The 15,212-nt window shown below is 41.6% G+C and overlaps 1 protein-coding gene across 2 annotated transcripts in view; it reads right to left on the bottom strand.

Moving 5' to 3' along the window:
- Positions 1–13,398: 13,398 nt before the first annotated feature.
- EGLN1 (egl-9 family hypoxia inducible factor 1) overlaps positions 13,399–15,212 on the bottom strand; it is a 184,154-nt gene continuing 182,340 nt past the window's right edge. Inside the window, exon 4 of one of the 2 annotated variants that reach the window (XM_073671543.1) lies at positions 13,399–13,631. Coding sequence is in view for 1 of the 2 variants with exons in the window: in XM_073671546.1 (XP_073527647.1) it covers positions 13,612–13,631 (20 nt within the window). In the remaining variant the exon portion in view is untranslated. The remainder of the gene's footprint in view (positions 13,632–15,212) is intronic. The other variant, XM_073671546.1, reaches the window with a different exon arrangement.

Raw genomic sequence — 15,212 nt, 5'->3', positions numbered from 1 at the left:
AATGTAACAAATGTTGACAGGGCGCTGTACTGCAACATCTTAACAAGTAAGAGGGTATAATGAGCCTTTTTGGTGTTTAAAGAGAGGAATTTTGCTGTGACCAATATTTTAGGTGGTTTTTAGAGAAAGGTCTCTGTGATCTCATTTAACCCTCGTGGTTTCAGTGTATCCAATTTGTATATCCAGTAGATCTCTTTTCTGTTGAGAGTTTGAATTCTGTTAGGGGTGATATCCAAAATATGCTCTATAGGCATGATTTTCAAGCTGCTGAAATCTTTGTTATGTTGATGGGCCATATGCCGGGATAGCCCATGTTTGAGGAAACCCGTGACCACATTGTGTCTATGAGAGGTCATCATTTTGTGAAAAGGTTGTGTGGTCCTACCTATATATTGTTTACCACAAGGGCACTCTATTAAATATATAATAAAGTCTGTGTCACAGGACATATTATGATTAATTTTGAACCCTTCCACAGTCGATGGTGAGATGAAGGTGTCAGTCCCATGTATGATGTTTCTGCAGCACATACAATTCCTTTTCCCACATTTGGTGATAATTTTTTTCTCTTTATTAGATTTCGTTTCATCTTTTTTCTCCATGTGGGAGGAATGGATTCTGCTGGGAGCTAGAATGTTTCTGAGGGTAGGTGCCCTTCTATAGATAATGGAGGGTTTCTTAGGTAGGATTTCCCTGAGAATGGGATCATTTAGTAAGATGAACCAATTCTTTTGCAGAATTTCTCTAAACAGTTTATGTTGACAGTTATAGGTAGTGATAAACTTCACACTATGTTCAAAATCTGTATTTTTTACTTTGGAACCGGTGAGGAGGGAAACCTGGCTACAGGTGTCTCTTACTTTTTCAAAGGAACCTCTGACTAATTCCCTGGGGTACCCTTGTTCAAGAAATTTCTTTTTCAGAGTACTTGATTGGTCTTTGAAGTCTGATTCTGAGCTACAGTTGCTCCTAATTCTCTGGAATTGGTTATATGGTATATTGCCAGCCATTTATTGTAGTGTCCACTGTTATAGTGGATATAACTGTTAGTGTCTACTTTTTTGAAGAAAGTTTTTGTGTGGATGTTTTGATGCTCTACAAACAGTGTGAGATCTAGAAAGTTAATACTGTCTTTGCTGAGTTCAGAGTTGAAAGTAATGCCCCATCGATTGTTGTTGAGGAACTCTGTGAAGGCTAACGGTTCAATAACGCTCCTATTGATAATAAAAATCAAATCATCAATGTACCTTTGATAAAAAACAATCCCCTTCCAAAAGCGGCCTCCATATATGAACACAAGTTCAAACACCCCCATAAAGATGTTAGCAAAAGTGGGTGCGACTTTTGACCCCATCGCAGTCCCTTTAATTTGGTGGATTAAAGCAAATAAAGTGGTACAAGAGGCTAAAACATAACCTTTAATAAATAGAATAGGTAAAATTGGAGATACAAAAAGTCACTAGGACCTAAAATCAGATAAGTGCCTGCCGATGTTGGTAAATAACCACACTAATTTAGAAACTCGTTAAATACAGGATTTTAACTGTATATTACCTAGATATAACCCTCCTGTGTCATAACCAAGATTAATGGCAGGGACTAATGGGGCTGTCAAGGGAATATCCCAGCGCTGATGAACCTTAACAAATACTCTATGGGTGTATAGGCATTCACACTTCAAACATAATCATGGAACAACCTCACCGCATACAGAGTCGGTTCTCACCTTTTCCCTTAAGACAGCTCCCTGTAGTAGGGCATCAAAACCTCTTCAGCCTCCAACTACATGTGGAACACCACTCCCAACGCGTTTCATCACCTCAGTTACTCATCAAGGGAGATAGGGGTGTCATCTCATTCAGTGTGATCCTGGTGTCCGTCGCCAAACCTATCCCGGAGGCAGCGCCTTTAATTTGGTGGTATGTGCGATGGAGGAAGGTGAAAAAATTATTACTTAGAATGAATGATAACCCCGCATGTATGAATGATTTGTGGGCGGGGGATAAACGGGCATCTTCCGTGATTATGTACTTTATGCATAGGAGACCAATTTCCCAGTCGATGTTTGTGTATAATGATGTGACATCTAGGGACAAAAAAAATATATATATTGGCGCCAGTTTTTTTGCCCTTAGTTAAGGGATCGGTTGCTCTGATCGTCCAGAATGGAGTACATCTTTACGGTTTTCTCTGGATGGCCCTTAGGATGCATGTTCACCAGACATATCTTCGCACAGGACTTGTCACACAGGTCTTTTACACAGACTTCTGTACATGAAAAAGATATTGTGGTAGGACTTGCTGGTTTTTCTGCATTCTCCCCACCATGCCTTGTGTTGGGGGAAGGCGCAAGCGGTGCAGAGTCAGGTTGGGATGGATGGAGCGCTTGTACGTAGTCCTCGTTGTCGCACTCAAAACACTTAATAGAGATTTTACAGTCTTTAGCAAAGTGTTCAGTAGAAGCACAACATCTGTAACATACCCCAAACTTCTTTAGAAGCTCCTTGCCATCCTGGAGGGGTTTCTTTCTGAAGCCGATGCACTTCTTTAGTGGATGTGGCATCTTATGAATGAGACACATACGATTAGGAATTTCGATCTTTTCACGTACATCGCTCTTGTCTGGAGCTGGTGAAGGTGTGGGAAGAACATTAGTCTTCTTTGCTGGCACTGGACTGCTGCGGTTTATGTTGCTTGTATGTGGACTTTCATACTTGGGAGGGGTGAACCAGGGCCGCTGAGTCCTTCGTGGAAGATGCTTGGGTCAGTCTTCCACTCTGCAATGTTTTTGATAAACTGACAGAAGTAGGAAAATGGAGGAAAGGAGACTTGGTTTTCCCTTTTGTATTTTGATCCAAGCATGGCCCACCTATCTTGGATATAGGATGGTAGCTTAGAAGCTATTGGGATTACCCCACGAGCAGTGTCCAGGTAGCTGAGGACAAGCAGGTGCAGGTCTGCTTTGGCCAGTAGAAGCTCTAACAGGAGGTCACTGACCTCTTGGAATTTTACACTGTTCTTACCAGATATTTTTGAAAAATCATCTAGATGCTTGAACAGCGTGTTTTCTATGGCCTTAGGACTACCATAGCTTAGTTCTAGTCTCTCCCATGCCGCAGGGGGACCAGCCATTGGATTACTAATTGGACAAATTTAAGCCTCTTAACCCGTTCTGTGGATTGTGGCACAAGCCACCTGATCAGCAGGTCTAGCTCTTCAGCAGCGGTGATGCCGAGGTCGCTAATTGCGGTTTTAAAGGTGCATTTCCAACCCCTGTAGTTTTCAGGTTGATCATCAAACTTAAGACCAATCTTAGTTAGGTCACGGATAGATTCTGCCACACATGGAGCTGGAACTGTGTGGCTGACTGGAATGTGATGACTTGCCTGCATTTTGGCCTGCACGTGTCCTACTGTGTATAGAGTTTGCTGAGATGCAGAGGCCTGGTACATTCCGATGCACGGAGGATCAGGATGAAGGGTTGGCAGCGTGTTGTACTGACCTTGAATGCATGATGCTGATAAATACTCTACGCCATGATGCTTTAGAGGAATGTCTGTGCTGTCAGAAAGGATTGCTGGAGCTGGGGGAGCACTATTTTGGCTTTGTACATAGTCTCTTGTATATAAAACATTTCCCACATTCTGAACAGGAAAATGGTTTCTTCCCTGTGGGAATTATTGGATGTTCGATATACCTTCTCTGGCTTTCATTTTGCTTAATAGTCTGTGATGAATCCAAATAGATGACGGATTGAACAGGCTCAGATGATTGATTTTTGCTCAGAAGGGCTGGTGGTATAGCTGGAATAATGGCACGCTTTTCAGGGGTATCTGGTTTAACACCACAGTCATCTGGGTAGTCATATGTAGGAATCTCCTCTTTACACCGCTCATCACCCCTCACATATGTCACTGTAGTATTAATATGGGTCAGATCATCACCCTGATGATCATGAGGAACATTGGGATCTTCTTGTTTACAGTCTTGTGAAAGAAGAGGATGGGAACATCTCTCTGGTATTGTCTTCTTACTGGATAGATCTGGTGATGTGTGGGGCTGAGGAACCTCCATCATGACGTTCTTGTACAGATCTTTGTGTCCTCCTAAATATTCCCACTCCTCCATGGAGAAATAGACAGCGACATCCTGACATCTTATACAAACCTCTCCAGTCAGCAGCTCAATCATCTTGTAGGTGAGTTCTAGGATCTTCTGGTCATTGATGTCCTCATGCATCAGGGGGTGAGGTGGAGGCACCGTGATTGGGCTCAGGGGTCTTCCTCATCCCTCAGACACAGGGTCCTGACAGCGCTCACTAGAGGTCTTCTTCATTACTATGTAATTCTCTCCAGTAAGCCGGAAGAGGATCTCTAGGGTGAGGTGTAATATCCTCTCCGCCATCTTCTTCTTGTCCTTATTCATCTATTAAGATTTAAGGTAAATTTTCTGGAAGATGGAAGATAATGAGGTAAAAAAAACTCGCTGTTCACACCTTCAGTTTTTTTCAGCCTCTTTGAACCCCTTCAGGTTTACCATCCTGCAAAAATGTGAAGATTCCAGATGGTGAGCGGCGATGACGCCATAATTAGCGTTATCATCCCGTTTCTCTGTCTTCTGAAACGCTCTGCTCACAATCAAAGAAGATGCATTGCAGGCGGAGCATGATGAAATGGCGCAAGGAACCATACAGGATGACTACACACAGCCCAGCCTCATCTCATCCCAACGTGGATTGGGTGACAATGAGAAGAGGAGGAAGAACAGTAGCTAGTTTCATGCGCTGTAGAAGGTACTACCTGCACAACTGTCATACTGTCTGTTCAGCGTGGATAGCCTGAGGACAGGGAGGAGGAAAGCATGGTCAGTTGTCCTCTTGGTGAGGACACAGAAGTCTTGCCTGTTAGCAGTCTGGGGCACATGGCTGAGTTTATGTTACACTGCCTTTCCCATGACTCTCGCGTTCTCAAAATTTTGGGTGACAGTCATTACTGGTTGGTGACACTTCAAGACCCACGCTACAAGGAGAACTTTATATCTCTTATTCCTGAGGCGGACAGGTCTACAAAAATGGGGCAGTACCAGAAGGCCCTTGTTGTGGAACTATTAAAAAAAATTCTCATCTGAAAACGCTGGAGGCAGAGGTCACAGTTCATTAGACAACCAAGGACTACAGGCGAGAGAGAGACAACTCCAATCCAGCAGAGGCAGGGGAACACTGTCAAAGTTCTGGGAGAGTTTTCTCAGCCCCTCCCATCACACAGGCCCTGAGGAGCGGGGTACTCTCATAAGGAGTGCAAAGTTTGGGAAGATGCTGAGGGAGTACATTGCCGACCGTACCAAAGTCCTCCGTGATTCCTCTGTGCCTTATAATTATTGGGTATCTAAGCTGGACATGTGGCATGAACTGGCTCTCTATGCCTTGGAGGTCATGCCCTGCCACTAGCATTTTGTCAGAGCGTGTTTTTAGTGCCGCTGGTGGAATTATAACTGATAAGCGCATCCGCATGTCAACTGAAAATGCTGACAGACTGACTCTTATAAAAATGAACAAGGGCTGGAATGGGCCAGACTTCTCAACACCCCCGAATGATAGCAGCGTAACAAACTCAAATCCAGTGTCTTTTTTTGGGAGGTGTATTCCCATGCACCTCTTCACACCCACACATGGGTATACGCTTCCTGATTTTGGCAATTTGCTCTTGTCCTCCTCCTTTTCCCCATCCTCATCCTCCACCACATCACCAGGGTGACCGTGGTCCGTGATGCTACACCCACATCAATTTTTTTAAAGGATATTTATGTATAAAGAAAAAATTGTTATACAGTATGTTTATGTATACCCCCCAAGGGTAAATGTTTTGTCAGTCCATACACTTAGTGCAATGACATTACAAGTATAGGAGACCTGCTCCTTTCTAATGGGAACATTTTTTTTATGAGGCCCTCCTCCACATATTTTCCAAGGAGCATTGGAGTACCTCCCAATTTTTGGCAGCCCTTGCATTCACTGCATAGGCCAACACTATGGTAGACCCACTTCCTAATAATGGGAACAATTTTTCATGAGGCCCTCTATGTCTCTTCCAAGGGGCATTGGAGTGCCTCCCAATTTTTGGAAGCCCTTGCATTCACTGCATAGGCCAACACTATGGAAGACCCACTTCCTAATAATGGGAACATTGTTTTCAGGAGGCCCTCTGACCCACACGTCTCTTCCAAAGGGCATTGGAGTGTCTCCAAATTTTTGGCAACCCCTGCATAGGCAAACACAATGGGAGACCCACTTCCTAATAATGGGAACATTTTTTCATGAAGCCCTCTACATCTCTTCCAAGGGGCATTGGAGTGCCTCCCAATTTTTGGCAGTCCTTGCATTCACTGCATAGGCCAACACTATGGGAGACCCACTTGCTAATAATGGGAACATTTTTTCATGAGGCCCTCTACATCTCTTCCAAGGGGCATTGGAGTGCCTCCCAATTTTTGGCAGCCCTTGCATTCACTGCATAGGCCAGCACTATGGGAAACCCACTTCCTAATAATGGGAACATTGTTTTCAGGAGGCCCGCTGACCTCCACGTCTCTTCCAAAGGGCATTGGAGTGCCTCCAAATTTTTGGCAACCCCTGCATTCACTGCATAGGCAAACACTATGGGAAACCCACTTCCTAATAATGGACACATTTTTTTTCAGGAGGACCTCCTCTACGTCTCTTCCAAGGGGCATTGGAATAGGTCCAAATTTTTCGCAGCCCTTGCATTCACTGTATAGGCAAACAGTATGGGAGACCCACTTCCTAATAATGGGAACATTGTTTTCAGGAGGCCCTCTGATCTCCACATCTCTTCCAAGGGGCATTGGAGTGCCTCCAAATTTTTGGCAACCCTTGCATTCACTGCATAGGCAAACACAATGGGAGACTCACTTCTTAATAATGGGAACATTGTTTTCAGGAGGCCCTCCTCTAAGTCTCTTCAAAGGGGTATTGGGGTGCGTTCAAATTTTCAAAGGAGTATTGGGATGCGTCCAAATTTTGGGCAGCCCTGCCACTCACTGCATATGCAATAATAGTATAGGAGACCCACTCTTTAGTAATGGGAATACCAAAGCATAGCCGGCTGATGGCTCTCTAAGAATAGTGAGGGCCGACTGCTGGCCCTTTAAGAATAGTAAAGGCTGCCTGATGGCCCTATAAAAATAGGCTTTGTGACTTTCAGAGTCCCTCCTTCATAAATGAATCAGGATGTGTCTGATCATGTCTCACACACCACATGGCCAGATAAGGTTATAAAATGTTAAACTGACATTTCCCGGCGAATGCATTTGTCACGGTTGAAAGCAATGCAAAAGTGCAAAAACGCATCAAAAACGCTACATGCGAACATAGTTCAAGGTGTGGAGGAGTATTTTTGTTTTTGGTTATTTATTTTGCCTTATATATAAGCCATTACCCTGGAAAGGATGTTCCTTAACATATTTCCCAGGAAAATCCATTTTTATTTTCATTTATGTATGTTTTATTGTGAGTCCGTAAAAGTGGCGTAATACCTCTGACAACATTGATCACTGGAGTGATGTCATTTGAGCACTTTTCCCATCGATTTGGGCAATTTTTAGGCCCTCTGCAGACCACCGGGGGGGAACTGCCTGAAAAATGCTTGAGTTTCCCATAGACTTACATTGGACTTGTTGCTCAGGTCGATCACCCGAGTATTCCAATGTGCTCGACCCAAGCAATGAGCACCCGAGCATTTTAGTGCTCGTCCATCACTAATAGCGATAAATTTCCTATTCATGGGACATAACAATGTGGGACAGATATGGTATTAGCCTCCTCATGAAAGTTCTTCTCAATGGACTCACCAGGTTTCCAGAAGTTTTGATAAAACTATCCAGCTACACATCAGTCCACTTTCCCAATCTGGTGCCAACTGCACAACATAACGTTATGGCTTACTTTTTGTAATTTGGGCTTGAGAAAGGCCTATCATGGTTGAAACGTTGCTTGATTCATCTACCTCATTAGTAACTACTGCCATATGCTTTTTAAGACAGAATAAAAGTTATATTTTATCCCTATGAGAAGTTTTCTGGTGCTTTGGATCTCCTTAGATTTTTGTAGTGGATCAGGAATGTCACTCTCCACAAGGATAGACGTTACCCCTTAGACCCCAGACAGAGGCCCCTCATACAGCCAAATCAGATCTCATGCTTTGGACTGAGGAGTGGGAACACCCTGAAACACAGTGTCTGCAAATTAAGATTCTGGTTTGGCTCTTATCCTAAGTCATGTGGCAAGTCTCATTAAAGAGTAGATAGTGACTTTTAGGATTGCTACTTCCAATGGGTGGCACTAGAGTTCGAGTACTCTTGCTTTCTTAAAAAAAGACAAATTGCCTTCATGGGTGTTTAGGGAGAGGGTTTAGACTGGGAGCACTCTGTTTATGCGACCATTTTTCAGGCAGGTTTATGTCTACATACAAGTTTTTGCTTTTTCCATTTTTGTGTCAGTACGATAATCAAAAAAAACTCCAAAACTGCAGCATCATCATTAATTTTGTGATGGCGACAGATTTCTAGCTCACATCGTTGTTGGCTCATCAATACCAATTACCGTATTTTGTGGACTTTAACACGCACCCAAATTTTGGAGAGAGGATAGGAAAAAATTAATAAAATTATGGTGCGTCCGCTTTTACAGTAGCTTACTGAGGAAGGGCAGTAGCGGTGGAGCGGGATCCCAGGAGGCAGGGGCGCTGCGGCAGGAGTGGGGTGATACTGCAGGCCCTGGGCTGAGAGGAGTGTCCGGCGGGTTCGGAAGACGAGATCTCGGGATTCGGAACCTCAATCTGTGCATGCACTGCCTCCGGCGGCCATTTTCCGAAAGTCTGCCGTAGTGAAAAACATGGGAAGTGCGAGGACTACCCACATTTTATAAAAGCCTGGGTCCCGCCACAGTCTCGCACTGCCGAACACCCCCTTTTCCCAGCCTGTGGTCCTACTCCTGCCTCAGTCGCTAGCTTTCTGCAGCAGCGACCTTGACTCCTGGGACTCACAGCCCACTCCACCACAGCCTATTCTCCCCATTCCTTCCGTTAATCTTCATTCAGATTATAAAATGCACCCCCATTTTCACCCCAAATTTGGAGGAAAAAATGTGTCTTATAATCCGAAAAGTACGGTAGACGAGTTTTTCTGTTTAATTTTGTTTTTATATAAAGCCTGCAATTCTAATGGAGAAACTGGTTTTGGGATTTTTCATGTTTTTTTTTTCTCCTTAAGGCCCCCACTTATGGGACTTGCTGATCTATTGCCCTGCAATACTTCTGTTAAATGACCAATTACCAATCAATGCTAAAACAGATCATGGCCGATGCAGCACGGTGTCTACTGATCAAAACAAAGAACGGAAATTAATACAAGAATAAATACTTTCACCGAAATACAATGCAAGTAAATCTAAATGTTCACCGACGTGAGCACTATATTTACCAATCAGCAAGGTTAAAACATCACTTTTAATTAGAATACCTAAAACGTCACCTTCATTTTTTTTTGTCTTAATGCAAACTGAGTCTGTCTCCTGATGAAGCCATTGAAATGGAAACGCGTTGAGATATGCATGGATGATTTTAGCTTCATTGGGCTTTATGTATACCTAGGATTATTTTCAGGATGTTGGGATTGGCTGTTATGTGCACTTATAATATTGGGAATATGTGTAACTGCTATGTATAGATCGTTGATTTATGACAATCCCTACATGTACTTGGCACATCCTAAATTTAGCAAAATAGCGACATAAAAATTGGAAGCCTTGAACATTAATATTCCACCTTCTGTCCTGGCACCCTTGAAAACAGCCTTTCGTTTTACATGGGCTAAGACAGCCATAAAATATTTAGGAATATTGTTACCAAATGACATTAAACTAATGTACTCTCTTAATTTTCTTAGGTTACTTGAATCAATGCAAGGGGACTGCTCGAGATGGAAGAGGAGTGCCTTTACATGATTTGGCAGAAGCGCAATCTTTAAGATGAATATCTTCCCTCGCATTTTATACGTCATTCAGGCTCTTCCAATCGGCATTCCCACGTCCTTCCATAGTCAGATATACCTCCATGTATTGGTAGGGCCACACTATCGTCCAAAGTTCTCAGGGGGTATAGGGCTACCTGATTTCAGATCATATTATATTGCCTCTCACCTCTCTAGAGTTCTGGACTGGTGCGGGAATGGATCTGGGAAAGCATGGGTTGAGACTGAACAAAGTTTTACAAACATCCCTCTAATAACTACCCCTTGGCTTGATTTATCTACAATTTCTACACTCAAAACTCATCTGTTAATTGGGACCACTCTGACATGCTGCAATAATCCCTTGGTTCGTTCATCAATTATGCCCCCATATTCCTCTATGTACCCTATCTTGGGTAAATCCCACACACCCCCTCCCCCCCCCGGAAATAGAGGATGCCATTTTTCGGTCCTGGTTAAACAATAGCAATTTCAGAGTGATACACTTTGGACAAGGAAACTTGTGGCCTTCAAAAGAACATCTTTAGGGTCTATTAACTACTTCTCCCATGGGACACTGGAGAATTGGCCAACTTTCTCACTTTTTTCAATCTCTCCCACCAAGAGCCTTTTATAAAAAATGGTAATACAATTTTTGAGGTGGAATGTTCAAATACCGGCCCATTAAGACATACTTTGTCAATCTCGTATTCCCTACTGATTGAACCCCTGGACCAGTCTAAAACACGCTTCCAATATCAATGGGAGAGAGATCTCGGTTGCACCTTAACGATGGATCAGTGGAAGTGAATCTTCACCTTGACACACAAATCATCAATCCTCTCGCGATTTCAGGAGGCCAGCTATAAACTGCTTTCTCGATGGTATAGGGTCCCAACTAGCCTACACTCTATATTCCCAGATGATAGTCCCATGTGTTGGAGATATGGGGAGGAGGAGGGTAACCTGCTACATATTATCTGGACCTGTAAACTCCTTTCTGGGGAAAAGTACTACAGTAAATTCACTGATCTTATTTCAGACCTTGACCCAGCTCTCGTTCTTCTCCATCACAGCAACATCCCTTTAAAAACATATAAAAACTCAATACTGAGACACTTGATCACGTCTGCTAGAGCATGTATTCCCTTGCTATGGAAAAGTAACACTATCCCGACAATCTCACTATGGTTCTCCAAAATAAATGACATTATGTTAATGGAGGAGCTCACCTGCATGATCAATAACTCCCATGATCAATTTTATAAAACATGGTGCTACTGGCTGGAGTTTAAATCTTCCGCTGATTACCTTGACTTCATAGTAGTGGAAAACTAAGTCTATACTTCAGGAGCCTCTCGGACGTTACCCGTACCCTCATACCAATACACCCCTTCCCCCACTTCCCTTTGTCTGTATTTGTGTTTTTGGTTTTAACTACTCGTTTTTTCTTTTATAATCCTTGTTAATCCACATGAATATGTAATGCCTTAATGTTTAAGTCTAAGTCACCACGCTGGTATATCCTAAAACACGTTGAACCAATTGACTACCAGCGACTCTACTTTGGATTGTGTTTACTTATTTCATTTTGTTTTCAAATGTTTTGGAAATACTGTTTATTGTTATGGTTATGTGGTCATGTTTGACCTACTACTTGTGCGCAGCAAGTACCCGGTGTTTGCATTTGTATTTCCTTTTCAAAACTTAATAAAGATAAATTTATTAAAAAAAATAGCAACATAAAAGATTTTCATAGTTATATCCGTGATGTGTTTATTTGCATTTGTGAATGTCTGAGGTATACTCTAAACCCTACTATTGTACTTATTCTGATGTTTACTTGGATGTCGTCTCTCTCAGAGCTTTATAGGGCTAGATAGGGATAGTCGACGGTGAGTGGGAGGGACCATCTGCACAGGTATCGGGTGCCAACCTCCGCTGTAAGGTAGGGCAACACCAGCATCTTGATTGGGTTATTGTATACTCCCTTACCAGACTAAGCAATATCGTGGTAGCCATATACAGGTGCAACTCACTAAATTAGAATATCAAACAGTTTCTATTTCAGTTCTTAAATACAAAAAGTGAAACTCATATTATATAGAGTCATTACAAACAGTGATCTATTTCAAGTGTTTATTTCTGTTAATGTTGATGATTATGGCTTACAGCCAATAAAAACACAAAAGTCATTATCTCAGTAAATTTGAATAATCAACAAAAAAAACACCTGCAAAGGCTTCCTAAGAGTTTAAAAAGGTCCCTTAGTCTGTTTCAGTAGGCTCCACAATCATGGGGAAGACTGCTGACTTGACAGATGTCCAGAAGGCAGTCATTGACACTAAGTAAATGCAAAGTCAATTTTGCATTTCATTTGGAAATCAAGTTCCCAGAGTCTGGAGGAAGAGTGGAGAGGCCACAATCCAAACTGCTGGAGGTCTAGTGTGAAGTTTCCACAATCAGTGATGGTTTGGGGAGCCATGTCATCTGCTGGTGTAGGTCCACTGTGTTTTATCAAGACAAAAGTCAGCGCAGCTGTCTACCAGGAGATTTTAGAGCACTTCATGCTGCCCTCTGCCAACAAGCTTTTTGGAGATGGAAATTTCATTCTCCACAAGGACTTGGCCCCTGTCCACACTGCCAAAAGTACCAATACCTGGTTTAAAAACAATAGTATAATTGTGCTTGATTGGCCAGAAAACTTGCCTGAAAATCTATGAGGCATTGTCAAGAGGAAGATGAGACACACCAGATCCAACAATGCAGACGAGCTGAAGGCTGCTATCAAAGCAACCTGGGCTTCCATAACACCTCAGCAGTGCCACAGGCTGATCGCCTCCATGCCACGCCACATTGATGCAGTAATTGATGCAAAAAGAGCCCCGACCAAGTATTGAGTGCATTTACTAAACATACATTTCAGTAGGCCAACATTTTGGATTTTGAAAACATTTTTCAAGCTGTTATAAATTATTATAATTTACTGAGATAATGACTTCTGTGTTTTCATTGGCTGTAAGCCATAATCATCAACATTAACAGAAATAAACACTTGAAATAGATCACTCTGTTTGTAATGACTCTATATAATATACGAGTTTCACTTTTTGTATTGAAGAACTGAAATAAATTAACTTTTTGATGATATTCTAATTTAGTAAGATGCACCTGTATATTTCTCTCTGTCCATATGTGTATTTTTTGATTAGTTGTTTTAAGTATTCTAATTAAAAGTGATGTTTTAACCTTGCTAATTGATAAATATAGTGCTCAAGTCGGTGAATGTAATACAAGAATAAATGCACAAGAGTGGAGGGTGTCGTTTTTTTTATGACGACATTGGAAATTCTAGCACAAATCAGTGAGTTGCTTTAAATTTATTGGTGCATCATATAGTTATTATACACAAGCTTTATTATTTACATTCACATGTAACAATGCAATAAAAGATTCCACTGCAAAAGTGACCAGATACATTGCCATCAAGTCACTTTTTATATACTGTATACATAAAGAGCAAAAATGCTGCTAGTTCATAGTTTTCAAAGGACTGCTTTCATGACCACACCCGATGACTTCTTCAGCTCAATCCTCAGATTTGTCGCCTAAAATAAAAAAAAAAATAAAAATATTAATTGAGGTGACAATTAAATTGACAATACTTTGTAAGGTTGAATAAAAATCAGTTCACACTATTTTTTTAATGCTGATTGACAGGAACACAAAAAAAACCAACAAAAAACAAAACACGAAGGCAGATTTTACTTATTTTCAGAGTTAGAAAAAATAAAACTTTCAAGAAAAAGTTTCCAGTAGTGCAAACTCATTTGTTAGCATATATAGCAATTAATGAAGCGACGTATGGAAACATTTAGTGGCGCATACTGATCAGTCTAAACTGTTTATTTGTGCACCACCAGTAGGTTTTCCAGCCATCTTATGAACACAGCCTTATATGGATTTTTTATAAATGTATTGTGGGTTCACATTATAATTGAAATCACAACATACTGCAAAATCTGTCAACATGGTGGATACGACTGACTTGCAGTACAGCGCGAGATGAAAATCTCATATCACAAGCTGTGACAGTAAAAAAAATCTGAGCTCTGCCACATGGTAATTATTTAACTGAAAACAGAATGTTTTTTGTCCTAAACTTTGAGCTTAAAAAGTAAGGAATGGGTAAGTATGTGTGTGTGTGGGGGGTGGTGGTGGCAGGAATTCACACCTATTGTAATATATTACACATGAAAAAATTAAAACCCAACTCTAAATGTAATTAAAAATCATTAGGTAAAAGCATTTGCAAACCATATGAAGGGTGCAAGCATGGTTGTTGAATTGCTAACAGCTGAACCCAAAGTTCCCCAGCATACATAGTGCCGCTAGGTCTCTCCACAGCACAGATGATCATCACCTAAACAAAGTGATCTTTCAAAATATTGCAAGATCTCGCTGCATAGAACAGAGAGATGGTGTTTAATGCTGTGGAAAGAAAGATACTGTGTGCACCGTTATTGGGGCCCTTATTTTACTTTACTAATGGTTATCACTGTCCATGACTGACATGGTGCTCTACTCTAAACAGCGTGAAAACACAGATTACAGGAGGGGGCAGTGTAATAACCACGTAGAGCGAAAAGCAACAGGAAACACAATCAAGTAAAAGTATGGCCTCGACAGCAGTGCACTTCCTGCTTTAGGTTTCTTCTGTCTGCACATTCGAAGAGTGTGTGGTACAGAGGGATCAATTAGAAAGCCATGCCATCCAAAAAAGGCTAAATGCCTTTCACGCTTCCATTGGAAAATACTATCTAAAAACTCTTTTGTTGATATAACTGACTGCTTTGAAAAACAAAATCTGTCTAGACACAAGTAAATAAATATCCAATTGCAGTTTATTCTTTAATAAAAGTTGATTTGTGCCGATAGGTATTTAAAAGGTGTTTTCCAGGCTTGGGATGAAGTCTGCAGTCACTATGTGACTGCAGACTTCTGAATCTGCGCACGCTGACAAGATTCTCTGATGCCGCGATAGCCTCTTTCAATGCAAGTAAATTGAGCAAGGCCCCACACCTCTAGTCAAAGTGTAGCCGAAAGTATACATATACACTGCTCAAAAAAATAATGGGAACACTTAGACTATAACTCCAAGTAAATCAAACTTCTGTGACATCAAACTG

The sequence above is a fragment of the Phyllobates terribilis genome, unplaced genomic scaffold, assembly GCF_046119375.1.
Source record: "Phyllobates terribilis strain yellow unplaced genomic scaffold, ASM4611937v1 Scaffold_3__8_contigs__length_932513732, whole genome shotgun sequence".
Lineage (NCBI taxonomy): Eukaryota > Metazoa > Chordata > Amphibia > Anura > Dendrobatidae > Phyllobates > Phyllobates terribilis.
Note: the sequence above shows the minus strand (reverse complement) of the source record. Positions and strands in the feature narration are given on the sequence as shown.